This window comes from Sphaerodactylus townsendi, linkage group LG12, assembly GCF_021028975.2.
Source record: "Sphaerodactylus townsendi isolate TG3544 linkage group LG12, MPM_Stown_v2.3, whole genome shotgun sequence".
NCBI lineage: Eukaryota > Metazoa > Chordata > Lepidosauria > Squamata > Sphaerodactylidae > Sphaerodactylus > Sphaerodactylus townsendi.
The window spans coordinates 21913637-21933545 of record NC_059436.1 but is presented as its reverse complement, the minus strand read 5'-3'; the positions used below and the strand labels follow the sequence as shown (position 1 = coordinate 21933545).

Genomic DNA, 19909 nt, shown 5'->3' with positions numbered 1-19909 from the left:
CTGTTGATGGCTCAGGAGCACGGCCACTGAAGATGAGGCCCCAAAATGCTCAAGATGAACAATCGCGTACTCAAGTCTCGTCCGAAACCGACATGGCAGTTTTGTTTCCCGAACATTTCTGTATTTTCAAGAGCCAGTCTTGACTAACATCTGGGCAGCCTGGCGCTCCGTTCCCCAGACAGTGACCACTGTCTTCTCTGATAGGAAATGTTCCGTTTTAACATGGCCTTTTGGTCCAACGATGCGTGACGTTCTCGCAGGTGCTTCCTCTCTGAGTCTCAGTCAAGCAGCCCCAAGGGACTCCAGATTCTTGTGAAGAGTCCAAAATAAAACCAAAACCAAACTGGTTCTCTCTTTGAAATAATGGCTGAACGTTTCTGGACCAGATCCTTCATCTGGTGTAAATAACAGGACACATCAACTGCTGTTAGTAAAAGATTTTAGCTCTCGATCCCTCCGTATATTGAAGTCCTCCCAAGACGTTTTCAGATGAAGAGTCCAACAAAAAACAAAGATGAACAAACTCCCAAGAGAGGCCGTTTTTCTCGGGCGCACTTGCAAAAAGCACCTCTGATTAAAAAGTGTCTTTGATGCACAACATTTTCTCTGTTACTGTCACTTTGGAACAGCTGTGTGTTGTGGCAAAGAGCAACACACAGCAAAGGAGTGTGTGTGTGTGTGGGGGGGAGGTTGAATCTCTAGCGCTTGTGGGTAAGAGGATGTGACAACGTTATGCCCGTCAGCGGCAACCTGGTTTTTTAAAAAAATCTGAAAGGAACATCTGGACAGTCGATCATCCCATACAAGAGCAAAGAGCAGCCCCAAAAACAGACAGAGAGCGAGGGGAAAAGGGCTTCCTACTGGCACAGAATATGCACTGGCAAAAATGTGAGTTTTGGACCCTTTTTCCAAAAAAAAATGTAATTATCATTGATGGATACAAGGCGCTTGAGTGCTGTTAGGGCAGTAATAACCACAGATGTTTATAATTTGCATTGCTATTTAATTGTCCAAAGTGCTTTGGACGCCATTGGGCCCACTTTGTGGTAGCTCGTTGCCATTCAAATTTTACAAGCTAGGAATTGTGGCTGAAAAATTACAAGCTTGCTAAATGCCATTCGACGGGCTGCTGTCCAAATATGAAGGCAGGTTTAGAGTTTTTCTCCTCTGAGTTTAACTATCCACCACACGAAAGGGGAGATTCAGGAATTGAAGCATGTCAGAGACAGCTACTTATGATCCAGATTCTTTGCCTCCTTCATCTACCTGGTTATTGACTGACAAACCATGGGTACTTTGCACATGCTCAGAGGAATGCTCCTTTCTTTAGTATTATTCTTTGAGAGGAATTATTGTCTCTAGATTGTGGCAGGGAGGCAATGCACAATCTTCGTCATCTGCATCCTAACCAATTATTTTATCTGTCATTTTGGGAATCCAAAAGCCCAAGGTCACCCAGCAGGAATGTAGGAGTGCAGAAACACATCTGGTTCACAAGATAAGCCTTTGCCACTCAGGTGGAGGAGTGGGGAATCAAACCCGGTTCTCCAGACTAGAATCCACCTGCTCTTAACCACTATACCACACTGGCTTTAAATAGTCTTGGGCTCTAGTTCTCATTGAATATGGTTTTGGACCAGCAACTACCCTCTCACACAACCCAGGGTACTCTACATTACTGTAGTGAAGATAACAGGGAAGGGGAGAGCTGGACAGGCTATGTTGAGCTGCTAGTTGAAAAGGCAAGTTGAAATGTATGGTCCTATATGGTCACATTATGAGAAAAGACAATGATGCTAGGTAAAGCAGGAGGCAGCAGGAAAACAGGAAGACCCAAGAGATGGACTGACTCTTATAAAGAAAGCAACAACCCTCAGTTTGCAAGACCTGTTGCCTGGGCAAGTCTGTTGATGATAGGATATTTTGGAGGTCATTAATTCATAGGGTCTCCAGGAGTTGGAATTGACCTGACTGCACTTAAGATGCACAGAGGATGGCAATGAAATTAGAGCCTCGTTCTAAAAAGAGATGGAGAACCTACAAAATGTAACCAGTAATTGCGCAGGAAAGTAAATTTCCAGCATGTATAATTATTAACCAGAGAAGATTTCCTGTGCCTCTGTCTGCATTAGTCACCATGAATTAAATGTCAATAAATGATTCATAAATGATGCATTATCATAAAGATGGTCGCAGCAAACCAAAGAATTTCCACTTGAAAGTCTCTCTCTCTTTTTGCTTTGCATTTGTTTTTTGTGGGTGGGTATATAGCTCCTTCAACTTCTGGCTTCCACAGTAAGGGGCTTTCAAGGAAAGTAAGAAGCAGAGGTGGTTTGCCATTGCCTTCCTTCACAGAGGCTGATTCTGCATGGGCCAAAAACAACAGTGTGAAAATGGTGTAAAAGGGTTTAAAATGGTGTAAAAGGGTTTATGCTGTTTTCACACCATTTTCACACCGCTGTTTTTGGGCCATGCGGAATCAGCCAGAGTTTTCTTCACTCTCCTCCCTTCCAAGTATCGCCCCTGCTTAGCTTCTGAGATCTGATGATATTGAGCTATACCACGCTGCCTTCCTTCCCTCATTTGCCTTTTTAGAAGGGTGAAATGGTAACCAAATAGTGAAGGTCTGTCTTTGGTAAATTAGTAGAATCTGTCATTAAAGATAAAATTATAAAACATGTACAAAAGCAAAACCTGCTGAGAAAGAGTCAGCATGGCTTTTGCAGAGGCAAATCCTGTCTTACAAACTTACTAGAGTTCTTTGAGGATGTAAATAGGCATGTGGATAAGGGGGAACCAGTGGACATTGTCTACTTGGATTTCCAAAAGGCTTTTGACAAAGTTCCTCACCAGAGACTATTAAGAAAACTCAGCAATGAAGGAATAAGAGGGGAAGTCCTCCTATGGATTAAAAACTGGTTGAGAAACAGGAAGCAAAGAGTGGGTGTAAATGGGAAGTTCTCACAATGGAGAGATGTGGGGAGTGGTGTCCCCCAAGGATCCGTATTGGGACCAGTGCTCTTTAACCTATTCATAAATGACCTGGAAGTAGGGGTGGGTAGCGTGGTGGCCAAGTTTGCAGATGATACCAAATTATGTAGGGTGGTGAGAACCACAAAGGATTGCAGAAGGGAGCTCCAAGCGACCTTGATAAATTAGGTGGGTGAGTGGGCTAAGAAATGGCAAATGCAGTTCAATGTAGCAAAATGCAAAGTGATGCACATAGGGGCAAAAAATCCAAACTTCACATACACGCTACAGGGGTCAGTGCTATCAGTCACAGACCAGGAAAGGGATTTGGGCGTCTTAATTGATAGTTCCATGGGAATGTCAACTCAATGTATGGCAGCTGTGAAAAAAGCAAACTCTATGCTGGGGATAATCAGGAAAGGAATTGATAATAAAACTGCAAAGATTGTCATGCCCTTATATAAAGAAGCGTGGTGCATTACTCACACTTGGAGTACTGTGTTCAGTTCTGGTCACCACATCTCAAAAAGGCTATTGAAGAGATAGAAACAGTGCAGAGAAGGGCAACGAGGATGATTGAGGGACTGGAGCACCTTCCTTATGAGGAAAGGCTGCAGCGTTTGGGACTCTCTAGTTTGGAGAGGAGACGTCTGAGGGGGGATATGATTGAAGTCTATAAAATTATGCATGGGGTAGAAAATGTTGACAGAGAGAAATTTTTCTCTCTTTCTCACAATACTAGAACCAGGGGGCATTCATTGAAAATGCTGGGGGGAAGAATTAGGACTAATAAAAGGAAACACTTCTTCACGCAATGTGTGATTGGTGTTTGGAATATGCTGCCACAGGAGGTGGTGATGGCCACTAACCTGGATAGCTTTAAAAGGGGCTTGGACAGATTTATGGAGGAGAAGTCAATTTATGGCTACCAATCTTGATCCTCTTTGATCTGAGATTGCAAATGCCTTAACAGTCCAGGTGCTCGGGAGCAACAGCCGCAGAAGGCCATTGCTTTCACATCCTACATGTGAACTCCCAAAGGCACCTGGTGGGCCACTGCGAGTAGCAGAGAGCTGGACTAGATGGACTCTGGTCTGATCCAGCTGGCTTGTTCTTATGTTCTTATGTTTGGCGGGGTAATGGCTACAGCGGTAGGCAGGCTACTTCCACATGGCAATGATCGATCCTCGATTTAACCAAGGTGTTTGCAATGGCAATTGAGTATCCTTGTGACAGACTCCTGTGCATTTTCTCACCTCAGCTCCCCACCCCCTGCCATTTCTTTCACCCTCACACCCCTAGGAAACTTTTTTAAAATTGGTAATGGGCGAAAGGGATATAATTCAGCTGTAAAACTGGGCAGGGGAGGCAGTAGCGTAACTGGGAGGGCTCAAGCCCGGGGCCACTTGGCCGGAGCACATTGGAGGCACATTGCTGAGCTGCCACCCCCCCCCCCCTGCACCCCAGCCTGAACTCCATGTGGAGTTTGGGAGCAGGGACACAGTTGAACACTGAGCTAGACCCATTTCGTGCCAGGATTGGCTTGCCTGGATCCAGCTTTAAACTGCTGTCTTCGAGCCTGCAATGTAAAGCTCAGCCCAAGCCATGCTGAGCCCAGGATAGAACTAAATGGCTAGGCTGACCATTGTTGAACCCTTTTCTCCAGCGGAAGAGCTCCGGCCCCTTCCACACACGCAAAATAATGCATTTTCAAGCCACTTTCACAACTGTTTGCAAGTGGATTTTGCCATTCCGCACAGCTTCAAAGAGCACTGAAAGCAGTTTGAAAGTGCATTATTCTGCATGTGCGGAATGAGCCTCCGTGTGCGTGTTATGTGCCATCGAGTCACTTCGACTTATGGTGGACCTCCCTGGCCACCAGCCGGGATTGGAATTGGGGTAGTGTTGCCAGGTCCAAGTTGTGAAACTCCTGAAGGTTTGGAGGTGCAGCCTGGGAGGACAGAGGCTCAGTGGACTACAAAGCCTGGATTCCACTCCCAAAGCATCCATTTTCTCCAGTGAGCTCTGTAGTGTGGAAAGGGGCTTCCCCAGGTTTCACCTGGAGGCTGGCATCTTTATGACCCTATGAATTAATGACCTCCCAAAGTGAGCTGGTTGTCCAGCTGATGAAGCTGAGGCTCAGAGCACACTGCTGAAAGCTTTGAGCAGTAATACCCGTTGAGTGTTCATCCGTATCTCCAGTCAGGCGAAGTCGCCTTGGGAGCGCTTGGTGGGGTGAGTGATGTCCACTCAGGCTTCATCAACCAACTGCTGCACTGAGAAGTGTTTTTGTTAAAGTGTAAACTGTCTCATGTATTGTGGATAACAAAGAGAGCTCAACAGGTGGCAGCAGGTGTGAGTGTGTGGTTTGGGAAATACTTGCAGTTTGGGTGGATGGAGCCTGGGGGTGGTGGAGTTTGGGGAAGGGAGGAGCCTCTCCCGGGTATAGTGTCATAAAGGTCACCTTCCAAAGTGGTCCTTTTCTCCTGGAGAACTGATCTGTCCAGTGTGAAGGTCAATTGTAATCCTAGGAGATCAGCAACCACCAATGGAGGTTGACAACTGTATTCACTAGTGCCATGGCCATGCTGGCAGGGGCTGATGGGAATTGTAGTCCATGACATCTGGAGTGCCAAAGGTTCGCCACCACGGCACTAATGCGTCAGGGTGTGTACCCTAGGGGAGACTGGAAGCTCTGGCCATTATGTGTGTAACAACCATATCAGTTGCAGCCCAATACACAAGGAATCCTAGTTTCGCATGGGTGGCTATGTTGAACTGCAGCAGACAAGCAACATTCAAGTCTGGCAGCACCATAAAGAGCAACGAGATTTTGTTGTATTGCAATGAATTAAGAAGAAGAGGAGGAGGAGGATTTATATACCCCCTTTCTCTCCTGTAAGGAGACACAAAGGGGGCATACAATCTCCTTTCCCTTCCCCCCCCCCCCACAACAAGCACCCTGTGAGGCAGGTGGGGCTGAGAGAGCTCCAAAGAACTGTGACTAGCCCAAGGTCACCCAGCTGGCATTTGTGCTGGAGTGCACAAGCTAATCAGGCTCACCAGATAAGCCTCCTCAGCTCAAGGGACAGAGCAGGGAATCAAACCTGGTTCTCCTGATTAGAGTGCGCCTGCTCTTAACCACTTAGTAGAATTAGTAGAGTTAATGACAGGGCAGGGGTGCGAGTGTGTTGTTTTGTAGAACTCTACTGGATAACAACATAAAGTTACACTAAATGTAAGAACAGCAAACTCTATCTATGCAAGTGCTCAGTCCGGGTATCTGTAAAGTCTATCTGTGCCTTGTGTCTGCCTTTCCTCTTTTGCTGGAAGAAGAAAAGAGAGATCTTTCCAGAAGTTCATGTGCTTCTAGTTAACTCTTGCTTGACTGAATGAACCAGGCACTTGTAAAATCCAAACAGATTTCCAAAGTATAAGCTTTGGAGACTCAAAGCTCCCTTTCAGCCCCATCCAAAGCCCTGGCAGCAGGACGGGGTGCAGCAACCATGCCACCCTGTCACCTCCAAGAGGGCTTTCCAATGGGATGGGGTGGCAAACAGCAAAGAAAAAAATCCCCACTGCCAGCGAGCCCTCCATTGGGCTCTATGAATGTACACCACCCAAAAGGGTGGCATAAGTCTAAGACAGGGGTGGCCAACCTATGGTGCTCCAGATGTTTATGGACTACAATTCCCTGTAGTCCATGAACATCCGGAGCACCATAGGTTGGCCACCCCTGGTCTAAGAGGTAACTGCCGCAAACCCCGCATGGAAGCCAACTAATATCAGCTCCATTCCCGGGACTCCCTCCACCCATGACACTGCTGTGCCAACTTGGTTAGTGGTGGCATGGGAGGTGTGACAATGGCCTTTTGCTGACGTTTCTGCCTTTCCACTGGGGTAAGTACCCTGGGGAGGGCAAATCCACTGGCACGAGCATGTGCCACTCCCATGGTGCAATTCAGCCCCCCTCCCCTGGATGGGGCTGTCAGTCAGATACAGGAAATCAGAAGAAATTATTCACACCAGGCCTTTCTCTGGCCCACTCCTCGTCCTTTCTGATTTTTCTTGTAAAAATCTCCAAAACGATTTCCTTCCTGTAGCATCTGAAGGAGCGAGCTCTGACTCACTGAGTTGCATGCCAGAATAAAAGCTGCTAGTCTTAAAAATGCTGCTGGACTCCTGCTTCCCGGCATCCCGTGCGCCCCTGGGAGTCCCATGCAGAATGCTCCAGCCTGCGTTGTTTTCACTGACAGGCTTTTGATCTCAGCGCAAACACTCCTGCCTGTTTGCTCAGCATCTTGGCACTGGGTGAAATGTCTATCGAAGCACCCTGCCCCAATTTAACCCCAAAATTGAGGTCGTACTTGGAACCGTTCCTTGCTGGCTCTAATTGCCAGCTTTGCTCCAACGGGGGCAAATTATTGTGCAATTCCTTGGGAAAGTGACTGTGTCCACCGCACAGACTCTTTCCCGCAGACAAGCCTTGACATGCGTTGGCGCAGAGAGCGGATCAGAGTGTTACGGGAGATGCCAATGGCGTCAAATTGAGGCTGCAGGCTTTACAGGCAAGGCGATGGAGCGATTGACAACCAAGGAAAGAAGTTTTATTTATCTTTTGCCTATTGATGTAGCATTGAGCTGACACCAGAGGACAAGGTAGAAGCTATTCCCACAGATGCTACCTGATACTCTCTAGTGTGCCAGCCAAATCGGGAGCAGGTGCTTCGGAGGTCAGGGAGGAATCCAGCTCCAAGACTCCATCCAAGGCAGCGGAGTTTTCTTTTGCCCTGTTCTCGAGAGGTGCCCTGGGAAGTTGAGGACCCCAGTTTGGTGACATTCTCGATAGCACAGAACTCCTCTTCAAAGATGTGTCTATACTGAATGGCTCTTGAAGGTCTGTTCCAATGTTTAGTCTTTCTGTCCCAATTCCAATTGTTCCAACTGTTTAAACGATCCTCAAATGCCGCCAAATTCTGAATGTCAACAAGCCGATTCGAATACTTTGTATTCAGATCAGCTCGTATTCGGGGCCATTGTATTCGGGCCGAATGTGGCCCGAATATGCCCAAAACGGCCCTGATTCAGGCATATTCGGCGATTCGGGCTACCTGAATTGCCAACCCTAGTTATCTCACTTGTCTGGCTACTTACCAAGCAGAGACCCCATGGGAATTGGGCTGCCAACATACAGTTGGGGGTGGGGGTGGGGGTGGGGGTGAAGATCCCCTAGAATTACAGCTGACCTCCACACCTGGAGGCTGGCAACCCTATATGTGAAGCCACCCAAAATGTGTGCTGTGGATGTGTCCTCAGTACTCTTGAAGAGAACTCCAGAGTTTGAATGCATCCACATTGCTGTTGTGTTCAAGGGATCAGATCTGTATATACAAAGTCAAGCATGGTTGCTTTTCTTTAAACAAAAACGAAGGTGTGAGAAATTGGGCAATGCTGTCTTTTCGCCCCTTCTCAAATCTATGAGCCAAGATCCCCCAGTTGGTTTGTTCTTATCAAAGACGTGGGCTTTCTTTCAAACATATACTTTGTCACCACACCCTTTTGGTCTTTGAATGTTTGTTTTGTCAGTTGTTTTGCAAACAGGAAAAGGTTCCCATTGTAACTTCCCAATGTTTATTTCTTTTTTTTAAAAAAAAACTAAATGGTGTGCACGTGTTTGAAAGTGATTAAATTAGAAAAGCAAGAGGAGGGAAGAAAATAAATGTTTGCCGTGGCTTTGCCCTGCCCCAGTGATGGATTTGTCTCCTGACAACTCCTGATGACAGAGGCGGAGGCGAAGAAGCCGCCGCCTGAGCGTGTCAGCTTTCCCCAATCGTCAATGCGCTGCCATTGGGCAGTTGCTGTGATTCATCTGAAAGTTAAAAAGTCCACTTTCAGCGAACTGGAAAAGAAGAAGTTAAGGGGATTTGGTTGGAGGGTATTTCCAAAGGGCATCAACTCCATGTCCAGCCTGGCTGCCCTCTTGGCCAGGATCAGTGTTAGATTCAAAAGGTTGCTAATTCTGGGTTGGGAAATTTCTAAAGATTTGGAAGTGAAGCTGGGGAGAGCAGGGTTTAGAGACCAGAGGGTCCTCAACATGGTTTAAATGCCATAGGCTGATTCTGCATGGGCCAAAAACAGCAGTGTGAAAACAGTGCGAAAATGGTGTAAATGGGTTTAAAACGGTGTAAAGGGGTTTATACTGTTTTCACACTGTTTTCACACCGCTGTTTTTGGCCCATGCGGAATCAGCCATAGAGTCTGGCCTCCAAAGCAGTCTTTTTCTCCAGAGCAGGGATCTGCAACCTGCGGCTCACCAGATGTTCATCGACTACAATTCCCATCAGCCCCTGCCAGCATGGCCAATTGGCCATGCTGGCAGGGGCTGATGGGAATTGTAGTCCATGAACATCTGGAGAGCTGCAGGTTGCAGACCCCTGCTCCAGAGGAATTGAACTGTAGTTTGGAGAGCAGTCGTAATTCTGGGAGATCCCCAAGCCCCGCATCAAGGTTGCCGGCAACCTTAAAACTCATTATGGCCAGAGACCTGCTTGAGCTTATTGGCCAGAGCAATTTATGGCTTGATCTCTCAGAACTGCAACTGATCTGCAAACCATAGAGATCAGTTCCCCAGAAGAAAATGGCTGCTAGAGGGGGTGGACTCTATGGTATTATGCCCTATTGAAGTTCTTCTCCTCCTCAGACCCCACCCTCCTCAGACTCCACCACCAAATTTCTAGGGGTGTCCCAACCCAAAGATGGCAACCCTGGAGCAAGAAACCCACCAAAACATAAGGAAATAGAATGGGCTTTTCCTTTTTAGAGCGCTGGTGTGGGAATGTAATTTTCAAGCACTTCCTTATACTCAGGTTTAAAAAAAACCCACCCTGTGAATTAAACAACTAACACCTCAAAGGTGAGGAGGGGGAGAAAATGCAGTCATTTGCTGCTTGCAGGGAGTTCTTTTATGTTATGTGGGGAGCAGAGGTGGGATCCAGCAGGTTCTCACAGGTTCCCGAGAGTAGGTTACTAATTATTTGTGTGTGCCGAGAGGGGGTTACTCATTGGTGATTTTGCCATGTGATTTTTGCCTTAGTTACGCCCCTCCTCTCAGCAGTAGTGCACAGAACTTGAAGCAGTCTAGCAGGAGGTGCACTGGTGTGTGTGGCAGCCTGCGCCTGCGTGCATTCGTTTCCCGCCCAAGGACCGGCGCAGCGTCTGCGTCCTTGCCATAGCCCCGCCCAGGAATGCCCCACCCCCAGAATGCCTGGTCACGCCCCCATCATGCCCAGCCCAGCCCCATAGGCGCTACGCCACAGTATGAATCCCACCACCATGGGAACCTGTTACTAAAATTTTTGGATCCCACCACTGGTGGGGAGCGTTTCAAGCTGCGGTCTCCCTCTCTGAAAGCAGCAGAGTCTGTTTCTCCAGCTTAGGACTCTTGTCATCTCGCCTGAGTGTTCCACCGGGCTTATGAAGTTTCTGAGGCAGAACGTGAGAGACACGCTCCTCGGAAACTGGCTAAGTATGTTGATAGAGACTGTTGATATTTTGAACATTTTGGGGAATTTTGGGGAGTCGTGCTCAAACATTCCCTCTCCTGGATAGCAATTAATTACGTTCCCTCTCCTGGCAAAAACAAGACAGCAGCCAGACTCCTCTCTGCTCCTTCGGGAGTCAATGTTTGCACAAACCGTGACAGAGCCATTCATCTGCCCAGCGCAGCTCTACCTTGCCAGGTTGCCCAGGTGCGGAGGGATGCTGCTTGGGTGTTCCTGGCAAGGTGGCTGTTCTTTTTAAAGACCAGCCAGCCATGTTTAACTTGCAGCCCTAAAAGAGATATTCTTGTCAGGGGCCGGCGACCATGATAGCTTTCTAGTGTTTGGCTCTCAGACCTCAAACAATTATTACAGTCTAGAAAAATACCCAGGAAGGAGGGGGCATTGCATCCCATGAAGCTGCCTCAGTGTTAGGTCTTGGACCAGTATTTATTGAGTTGGCATCAAGCACTCATCACCAAAGGAAGCCAGTTCTGAGGGACGTGGCCTACAGTGGCATTTATCCCCTTGTTGGGCCTTGATTCTCCCCCTCCCGTTTTCCCAGAGAATGTGTGAAAGAAAGAGGTGCGAAAGAATTGAAGCTGAGTGTCCCAAGGCCAGGACATAGATAGCCTCCTGCCGGCCTTCCCCCACGGGCTCCAGTGCTTCCTACCCTAACCCTAACCCTAACCCTAACCCTAACCCACAGTCAGTCAATAGCTTACAACCACAACCAGTTGACAACTTATCAAATTCAAAATACAACACCATGTACACAAATTCAAATTCATTTGTTACACAAATGGATTGCCCACCAAACCATCAAGAGACATGCCTTTCAGAATTTGTCCCACTTATCCTAAGTTTAATAACTTAAAGGAGAATACTTTTACAAGTACAGATGTTTCTTATACAATCTAATTATAATGTTATTTTTTTCTATACCTTATCGATTGTTTCTCTTTTCTCCTCTACCCCTTGAAGCTTATCAACATTAATTTATTCTTACCCATATTTCAAGGTAATTTGCTAAATGTGCTAATTGCTTCTTTGTTACTGTTAGACAAAAACAGACTAAAATACTGTCTGTTATAACTCCCAGAGTCTGGAGTTCACTAGCAGCATGATAGTCTGATATGTGACTCGGTGTGGACTTCTTTTGAAGCATTCAAGTAGGTCTATTATGGTCAGTGGGACTTCTCAACCTTCTGCTTCTACAGAGATCTTGAACTGTGTTTGAGTACTTGGTACCTTACATAACTATGAGGCTGATTTGGACTTATCAGACCTTGAATGCATTTGGACTCCTCTTGTATTTCAGCCTTGGCCTATTTGTCAAGTTGCTGCTGGGGAGGGGAGTTACCCTTTGGGGTATGCAAAGCAAATGTGGCCATGAATCTAAATTTCACAGATTTCCTGAGCTTTGATGCCGTGGCACTTTGATACCGCAAAATGCTTCACGTGTGATAACGCTTAACAGTTTCAGATAGGAACAAATCTGAATTATATTTCCTTGTGACTCATGCTGTAGCAAGACTTCAGAATGGCTTTGGGTTTGGCTACAGACCAGGCAGCGCAGAGGAAGTCTTAACAGTTCAATAGCTTCAGCCCTGTAACCTGTAACCTTCCCGGTTACGGAAACATGAGTGCATAGCTGCGTGGCACGCTATGCATTTATAGCAGTTCCCAACTTCGTCATTCATCAGGATTCCAAAACAGCACACCCTAGCAACTATAAAACCTGTAAAACCCACTGTGGTATAGTGGTTGAGAGCAGGTGGATTCTAACCTGTAGAACTGGGTTTGGTTCCCCACTCCTCCACCTGAGTGGCAGAGGCTTATCTGGTGAACCAGATGTGTTTTCACACTCCTGCATTCCTGCTGGGTGAACTTGGATTAGTCACAATTCTTCAGAACTCTCTCAGCCTCACCTACCTCACAAGGTGTCTGTTGTGGGGAGAGGAAGGGAAAGGAGTTTGTAAGCCACCCTGAGTCTCCTTACAGGACAGAAAGGTGGGGTATAAATCCAAATTATTCTTCTTCACATTCTCTCAGCCTAACCTACCTCACAGGGTTGTCGTGAGGATAAAATGGAGAAGAAGAGAATGATACAAGATCCTTTGAGGGACTCTACTAGGAATAATAGCAGAATGTAAATGAATTAAATACAAAAGAAGAGAATAAATACAATATGTTTATTGTCCTCCAACAAAGCATCCTCAATGCTTGCCCAAATGACAATTCTCAGGATCCTGTGGTTGAAGCCAGTATAGCCAAACCAGATTCAATTCAGTTTACACTGCTGGCCCTAAAAGTTACCCCGATAAGATACAAGCACAGAGAAAATGACCAGAAATTTTGTGAAATGGTCTGAAATGCAAGCTTTGACGTTTGCTAATGCCGGCCATTAAAACTTTGGAAGAAAATGTTCAAAATCTTGATTTTGAAATAAGCTTCATCCAAATCCACAAAGAAATCTACACCTCTCACAGCCTAGAAGTCAACATTCAACAATCAACATTCAAGCTTGGGTTTGTGGGGAACGGACTCTGCACATGTTCAAAGGAACTTTTGGTGTGATTCTTGCTTAGCACAAACTCTTCTTTTCCCCCCTTAGCTTCTACACTTGAGCACCCACCCCTGCCACGCCCCTATCAAGGTGTCCGTGTCAAAGAGCCAGTGAAAGAGCTTCTGAAGCGAAAACGTGGAAGCGTTCAGAACACAAACGTGGCTGCAGGAACCACGGTAAGAAACGCAGATTTTGTGATGTCAGCTATCCTAGCAGCCATATTGGGGATGGCGGATTAAAAATCGATCTGGAAGGGAGTTTTCCAGAACTTCTCAAGGAGGCAAAATTGCAACGTGCCTGAGACTGACATTTGCTCCAGGACTTAAGCAAGCCACCGGAACACATGAGAGTGGAAAAGAAAAGATGGTGCCAGAAGTATCCCTTCTCCGTTCTCCAAACCATTTATGTTCACTGCTTCTTGTGCTTGCTTTGGAGTTCATCAGGCTTTGAAAAATGCTGAGAGAAGTTTCCTCTTTGGCCTCTGAGTAATCATGTTTCTGGTATTTGTATCTTGCTTAAACACCTGATGCCAATCTCTTCTTTTCCTGTAGGTGTTTTTCCCCCATCAGCCTCTTCCATCTTATGCACCCGCTGGTAACGTTTTCATAATTCTCCCCCCGCCCTTTAGTTCACTGTTTTGATTTCTGGTCCTCTCTTTGGTGAACTTTCACTGTTGGTCTTTATCGCAGGTCAGGCCTGCACGGAATCAGACTTGGTGGCTTCTTCATTGCCCATTACTGACGAAACGTCACTCTACTCGGGGTGGCTGGCACAGCCCGTGCCCACCTCTTTACAGCCTTTGACCCAGTGGACCACCTACCCCGATTATGTGTCTCACGAAGCAGTCAGCTGTCCTTACACGGCGGATATGTATGTTCAGTCCATGTGCCCCAGTTATACGCTTGTGGGAACATCTTCAGTACTGACCTACGCATCTCAGCCACTGATCACGAACTTTGCGGTAAGTTGGCACAAGTGTGCACATTTGGTTGGTCGGTCGAAAGTGCCACCAATTGCAGCTGACTGATGGCACCCCCACAGGGTTTTCAGATTATATTGACCTTCAGCACTTGTTCCTGCCACTGCCCAACAAGGTGGTGGGGAAAAGTGGAGGTGGGTGATTTGACTCTATGAGGCTTGGGAGAATCTTAGAATGTCACTCCAATGCAATGATGTCATTTCCAGTTTCACACCGGAAGTGACATCACAAGTTGGTGCCCACCAAATTGCCTGCATCTTGAATTCCCCTGCCAGGGTGCAGCTTCAGTTGGCAACACTATCTCAGATGGACTAGGCACCCACAACAGAGCTGCTGAGAAAGATTTAAGGGGGTCCAAAGGACAACTGCTGAAAGATCTTCTCCTGCAGGTCTTCTGGTGTGCCTATATGCAGAATTCGAATGTGAATTTCCCACCCACCCCCATCAAAATCGCACCATTATCAATGATCAAGTATTATAATTTATATCATTACCAAATATTATTTAGAACATTTGCATTTTGCTTTTCTCCTGCCTGGCAGGAGACTGTGAAATTGTGAATGGCCAGTGAATATTTGAATATTATCTGGTGAATGTTCAACATCCGCATTTTAAATCTTGGATGATTCTGAGGAAAATTTGGGGGAACAAAACTCCTATGCTGTTAGTTGAAACACAAATGGTATTAAGCTTCATGTACTGAAGGACTCTTAAGATATAGTTATTTTCAACTGCAGAATAATGAAAGGCTCAGCTTACCCGGAGCCTCGACTAAGCAAAGAAGTCCCATGGTTTTGATTCACAATATTTGAGCTGTTGTAACGGAAGACGGCTATAAATCCCATTGTTCTGTCTATCTACCCAGAATATCAAATATCAGATTTGAATATCAGCAGAGAGGCCTGGATGATATATTTCAGCTTTTGGTTTGCTGCACAATATTTTCACAACGTTGGGATACAGCCGCATTTTCAACTGCAATTAATAATAATTTTCTTCATATAGTTTGCCATCACCAAATGGCACTCAAGGTGTTTTATATAAGCACCCCCAAACACACACACAGAGAGCAGAATAAACCCATTTTGAACAATGGAACTAGCTGTATAGTGTAGAAATGTTTAGTAAACAGTGAAATCTGTAGTCAGGTTGGTCGGCTTCTATTGGCTCTCTAGGGAAACGAGCCAAAAAAAGGAACCTTATCATTGTTTAGAGCATAGGTGTCAAACTCGTGGCCCTCCAGGTGTTATGGACTACAGTTCCTATCATCCCCTGCCAGCATCATGCTGGCAGGGGATGATGGGAACTGTAGTCCATAACACCTGGAGGGCCACGAGTTTGACATCTGTGGTTTAGAGGCTCAATCCATCGCTAAGAGGTAGTATCAAATAATAACATCTCTTTGGCACAACAGCTTGGGACCAGACTATCTATGGGAGCACCTTCTGCCATATGGACTGACCTTGGTGCTGAACGGAGGGCTTTCTCTGCGATAGCCCCCACTTGATGGAATGTCCCCCCCATTAGAGGTCTGGCAAGCGCAGATGTTGTACATCTTTCGACGCCTGGTTAAGACCTCAATTTTCCCCCAGGCTTTTGAGTGATTGATGCCCCCTACTCCCAGTGCACCGGCTTTTTTGCAACCTGCCATACACATGTGTGTATGTGTGGGGGGGAAGTTAGGATGGGAGTTGTGGGTATTGGTTTTGATTGTGGTTAGGTTTGTTTTTAGGATATTTTATATGTTTATGATGATGTTTTTACTGTAATGTTTTCGGGTGTACTTGAAGGGCAGGATAGAAATCTACTATAAATAAATGATTCAGAAACCACCGCTTAGAAAATAAATGTTTAAAACCTCAGTAGAAATCCAGTATAAAGAAACAAGGCCTGCAATCTAAATGACTCAGCAGAAAAACTATTAAATCAAATATCAAAGGCTAGTTGCTACCACCGAGAAGAACCTGCCCCTTGGGGTAGGAAATAGTCTTCTCAACCAGATCTAAACTGATGGACAGGGTGCTGGCCTCCAGTTAAGGATTGGAGATCTCGCAGGCTTACAACTGATCTCCAGATCACAAAGATCAGTTTTGTCATGATATAGTTAGCAGAAGTTTGTCCAACAAAGAGGCCGGAGACAGTCATTCTAGCGTGAAGGAGCTACAGTTAACTTTTAACATGATTGGTGAGTTCAACTGTGACTCTAGACCAATGAGAGGCTGTTGCCGGGGTGGGGGAAAAGTATCCTGCCTGTTGAATGCTTTGTATATGCTAAGTTCAGAAAGAGTCTGAGTCTGAGTTCAGAGTGTTAAGTTCAGTGTGTGTTCACTGTGTTCTTGCTGAAGAGTTCTGTATAGTCTTATAGTCTTGAATAGAATAGACTTGGGTAATTTTGCAACTGCTAAAGTAAAACCTTCCTATGGAAAGAACATTTTGCGTGGAGAGTATTCTTTTCCAAGAGTGGTAGGAGGCTGCAGTGAGTGCAAGAAGACTATAGACCTTCTCATCTTACCAGAGTGACTCCGCTTTAAACTCTGCTGATCAGTTTCCCCAGAAAAAATACCTGCCTTGGCTCTACAGCATTATACTGTGCTCCCCAAACTTGGCCTCCGCTGTGATCCACCACCCCCTGCCCCCCAAAAAATCACCAGGAATTTTCCAACCCAGGAAACTAACAGGCTCTGATAGGAGAAAACAGCCCTTTCACTTCAACGGCCTGAGACTTTTCTTGCACAGATTAGCAATGTTTTTCATTTGACGGCTTTGCGCATTTTCTCAAACAGGCGAGACCCTCCACTCCGGCTGTGGTGCCTCACCTGGACGCAATGGACCAGCAACCGCCCCTGAGCTACTTCCCGTGGACTCAACCCATCTCAACGTTGCCAGCCCCTTCTCTTCAATACCCGCCCGCTTCGACTGCCCTCCCAGGCCCCTCCCAGTTTGTTCCTCCTCCTGTTTCGGTGCCTGAAACAGTCCCCCAGGAGCTGGAGGATCCGCAGAAGGAGATGGGCACGCTGACCATCGAGAAGCTCCTCTTGCAAGACGAAAACAACGGCGCCTACGATTTAAGCAACAGTCTCCCCGTTGAAGGACTTTAAAACCGGCGTATCAGCGTGATTAGGAGGGTCTGGATTTTGTCCTGTGTTTCAAGGAAGGATGTGCAAGCAGGCTTCCTTTTGTGTTGAATTTCCCCCCATGGCCTCATAAATATCAATGAGGAGGTGCCAGCGGCAGAGTGTTCACGGGGACATGTGGGGTCATGTGTCTCCAGGTGCATGCCAGTTGGTCATGTGGGGAGTGGAGAATCGCCCCCACACATTCCCCCTTGGCCTCGTTCTGCCAGGCTGCTCCGTCGCGGGAGCAGAAGCCACCAGTGGAGCTGCTGGCCGAAGGAGCAGCCTGGCTGGGCCGCTGCTGGGAACCCCTCGGCCCTGCTGCACCAGGCTGGCCGGCGGAAACTCCGCTGGCTGAAGGAACAGCCTGGTGCAGGGGGGCCGAGGGGCGCCCAGCAGCAGCCCAGCCAGGTAAGTGGGGCATGGGAGTGGTGGTGGAGAGTGGGGGGCACTCAGAGCAGGTTTTGCCTTGGGTGCCATTCCCCCCCATGCCAACATCTGGGGAGTCCCTTTCATTTCCAAATGTACTGGGTATTTGCCAAAAGTAGTGACTGCCAGCCCCCCAGTGGGGCCTGGAGACCTCCTAGGACCATATCTGATCTCCAGACTAGAAAGATCAGGTCAGTGGTGGGATCCAAAAGTTTTAGTAACCATGGTGGTGGGATTCAATCAGTGGCATAGAACCAATGGGGCTGGGCGGGGCACGACTGGGGTGTGGCCAGGCATTCCAGGAGCGGGGCATTAATAATGTCTCTGTTACTGTAAAAAAAAAAAGTTCCTAATTTCTAGCTGGTATCTTTCTGCCCATAATTTAAACTCATTATAGCAAGTCCTATCGTCTACTGCCAACAGAAACAACTACTTCTCCTCTAATTGACTGCCTGACAAATACTTAATACTTTCAAATACTTAATTTTGTTTCTAGAAATCAAAAGAAGGATACTTTCCTTAAACAAGGAACTTTACCATATTACTAAAACATGTTTTTAAAACAGCCCAACAGGGAGAATTATCCCATTTTCTACCTTCGCTAACCAGCCACATAGGAAACAACAGGACTTTATGATTTTTGGACCTAATGAAGGGAGAAGAGAAGAAGAGTTTTGGATTTATATCCCCCCTTTCTCTCCTGCAGGAGACTCAAAGGGGCTTACAATCTCCTTGCCCTTCCCCCCTCACAACAAACACCCTGTGAGGTAGGTGGGGCTGAGAGAGTTCCGAGAAGCTGTGACTAGCCCAAGGTCACCCAGCTGGCGTGTGTGGGAGTGTACAGGCTAATCTGAATTCCTCAGATAAGCCTCCACAGCTCAGGCGGCAGAGTGGAGAATCAAACCTGGTTCCTCCAGATTAGATACACGAGCTCTTAACCTCCTACGCCACTGCTGCTCCTGCGTTTTAGGAAGGGGCAAGGAATGCCTATTCTCTCTGTCCAGCATCATGAAATACATTTCTAACGGAAAAGCAGACCCAATTAGTAACCCCCTCTCGGCACACACAAATAATTAGTAACCCACTCTTGGGAACTGGTGAGAACCTGCTGGATCCCACCTCTGGTCCCCTGGAGAAAAGGGCAGCTTCGAAGGGTGGACGCTGCACTTGTTGCCGTGTGGCTGTCTGCTTTGCAGTGGAGTTTCCCCATGGGCTCTATGGCATTGTCCCTCCCCACACCACACCTCTGCCCTCCCCCAATTTCCAGGTAGTACAGCTGGCACCCCTTGCTCCAGCAGGAGGGAAGGTTTGCACCTCTCAGTTTTGCTGAGAGCAGCAGTGTGAGGCTTCAGCGGGCCCTGCTGCCTGTCAGGGGAGAGAGCCAAGCCTTCTTTTCAGGTACAGATCTGTTGATGATAAGGAAAAACGGCTACCAGAAGAAGACAATTGTAGTCCCTGAATGCACATTAGCGGCGGGGGGGGGGGGGGGGGTTTCAGCCTGATGTCCTGTCAGAGCAGCAAGAAATAATGAGCAATGAAAGGAACTATAAAGGAACTGAAAAAGAAATGTATTTCATGAGGCTGGACAGAGAGGATATGCATTCCTTGCTCCTTCCTAAAATGCAAACATTTCACAGAAGAAGAGAGGAATTTTTATATCCTGCTTTTCTCAGCCTTTAAGGAGTCTCAACGCTGCTTACAATCTCACCTTCCCTTCCCCACCACAGCCACCTTGTGAGGCAGGTGGGGGCTGAGAGAGTTCAGAGAGAACTGTGACTGGCCCAAGTCTGCCGCTCACGTGGAGGAGTGGGGAATCAAACCTTGTTCTCCAGATTAGACTCCACTGCTCTTAACCACTACGCCACACTGGCTCTCACTACAGAAACCCCGGGCTCTTCTCCAGGAGTAAAACTTAGATGTCTTAGCCATTTCTTTGGGCCAAATTGATGAGTGTCACAGTGGCTGTTGTGAACCTCCCAGTGGGCTCTGCACCTGAAACCTTTTATACATTTTAAAGCATTATATATTCAAGAAACAATCTTCCAATGCTTTTTATTCTCCTTTTAACTACGGTGAACCTCCAGGTGAGGCATGGAGAGCTCCTGGAATGACAACTGATTGCCAGATTATACAGATCAACTCCCCTGGAGAAAATGACTGCATTGGAGGGTTGACTCTTCGGCATTACACCTTTCTGAGCTCCTTGCCAAGTTTCACTCCTAAATATCTCTAGGGCTCACTCTGCACATGCAGAATAATGCACTTTCAAACTGCTTTCAGTGCTCTTTGAAGCTGTGTGGAATAGCAAAAT

At 46.9% G+C, this 19909-nt stretch overlaps 1 protein-coding gene across 1 annotated transcript; it reads left to right on the top strand.

Moving 5' to 3' along the window:
* The first annotated feature begins 803 nt into the window (after window positions 1-803).
* Window positions 804-17154, top strand: POU2AF1 (POU class 2 homeobox associating factor 1). Its single transcript, XM_048513573.1, has 5 exons — window positions 804-888; window positions 13126-13253; window positions 13629-13671; window positions 13767-14038; window positions 16840-17154. Exons 1-5 carry the CDS (start codon window positions 873-875, stop codon window positions 17152-17154), a joined length of 774 nt encoding a protein of 257 aa, XP_048369530.1. The 5' UTR covers window positions 804-872.
* Window positions 17155-19909: the final 2755 nt, after the last annotated feature.

What these genes read in the sequence shown, in the direction of transcription:
- POU2AF1 (XM_048513573.1), top strand. An exon ending in TCCATCTTATGCACCCGCTG is followed by an intron (nt 13,672 to 13,766) that starts GTAACGTTTTCA and finishes TCTTTATCGCAG; the next exon opens with GTCAGGCCTGCACGGAATCA. An exon ending in CACTGATCACGAACTTTGCG is followed by an intron (nt 14,039 to 16,839) that starts GTAAGTTGGCAC and finishes TTTCTCAAACAG; the next exon opens with GCGAGACCCTCCACTCCGGC.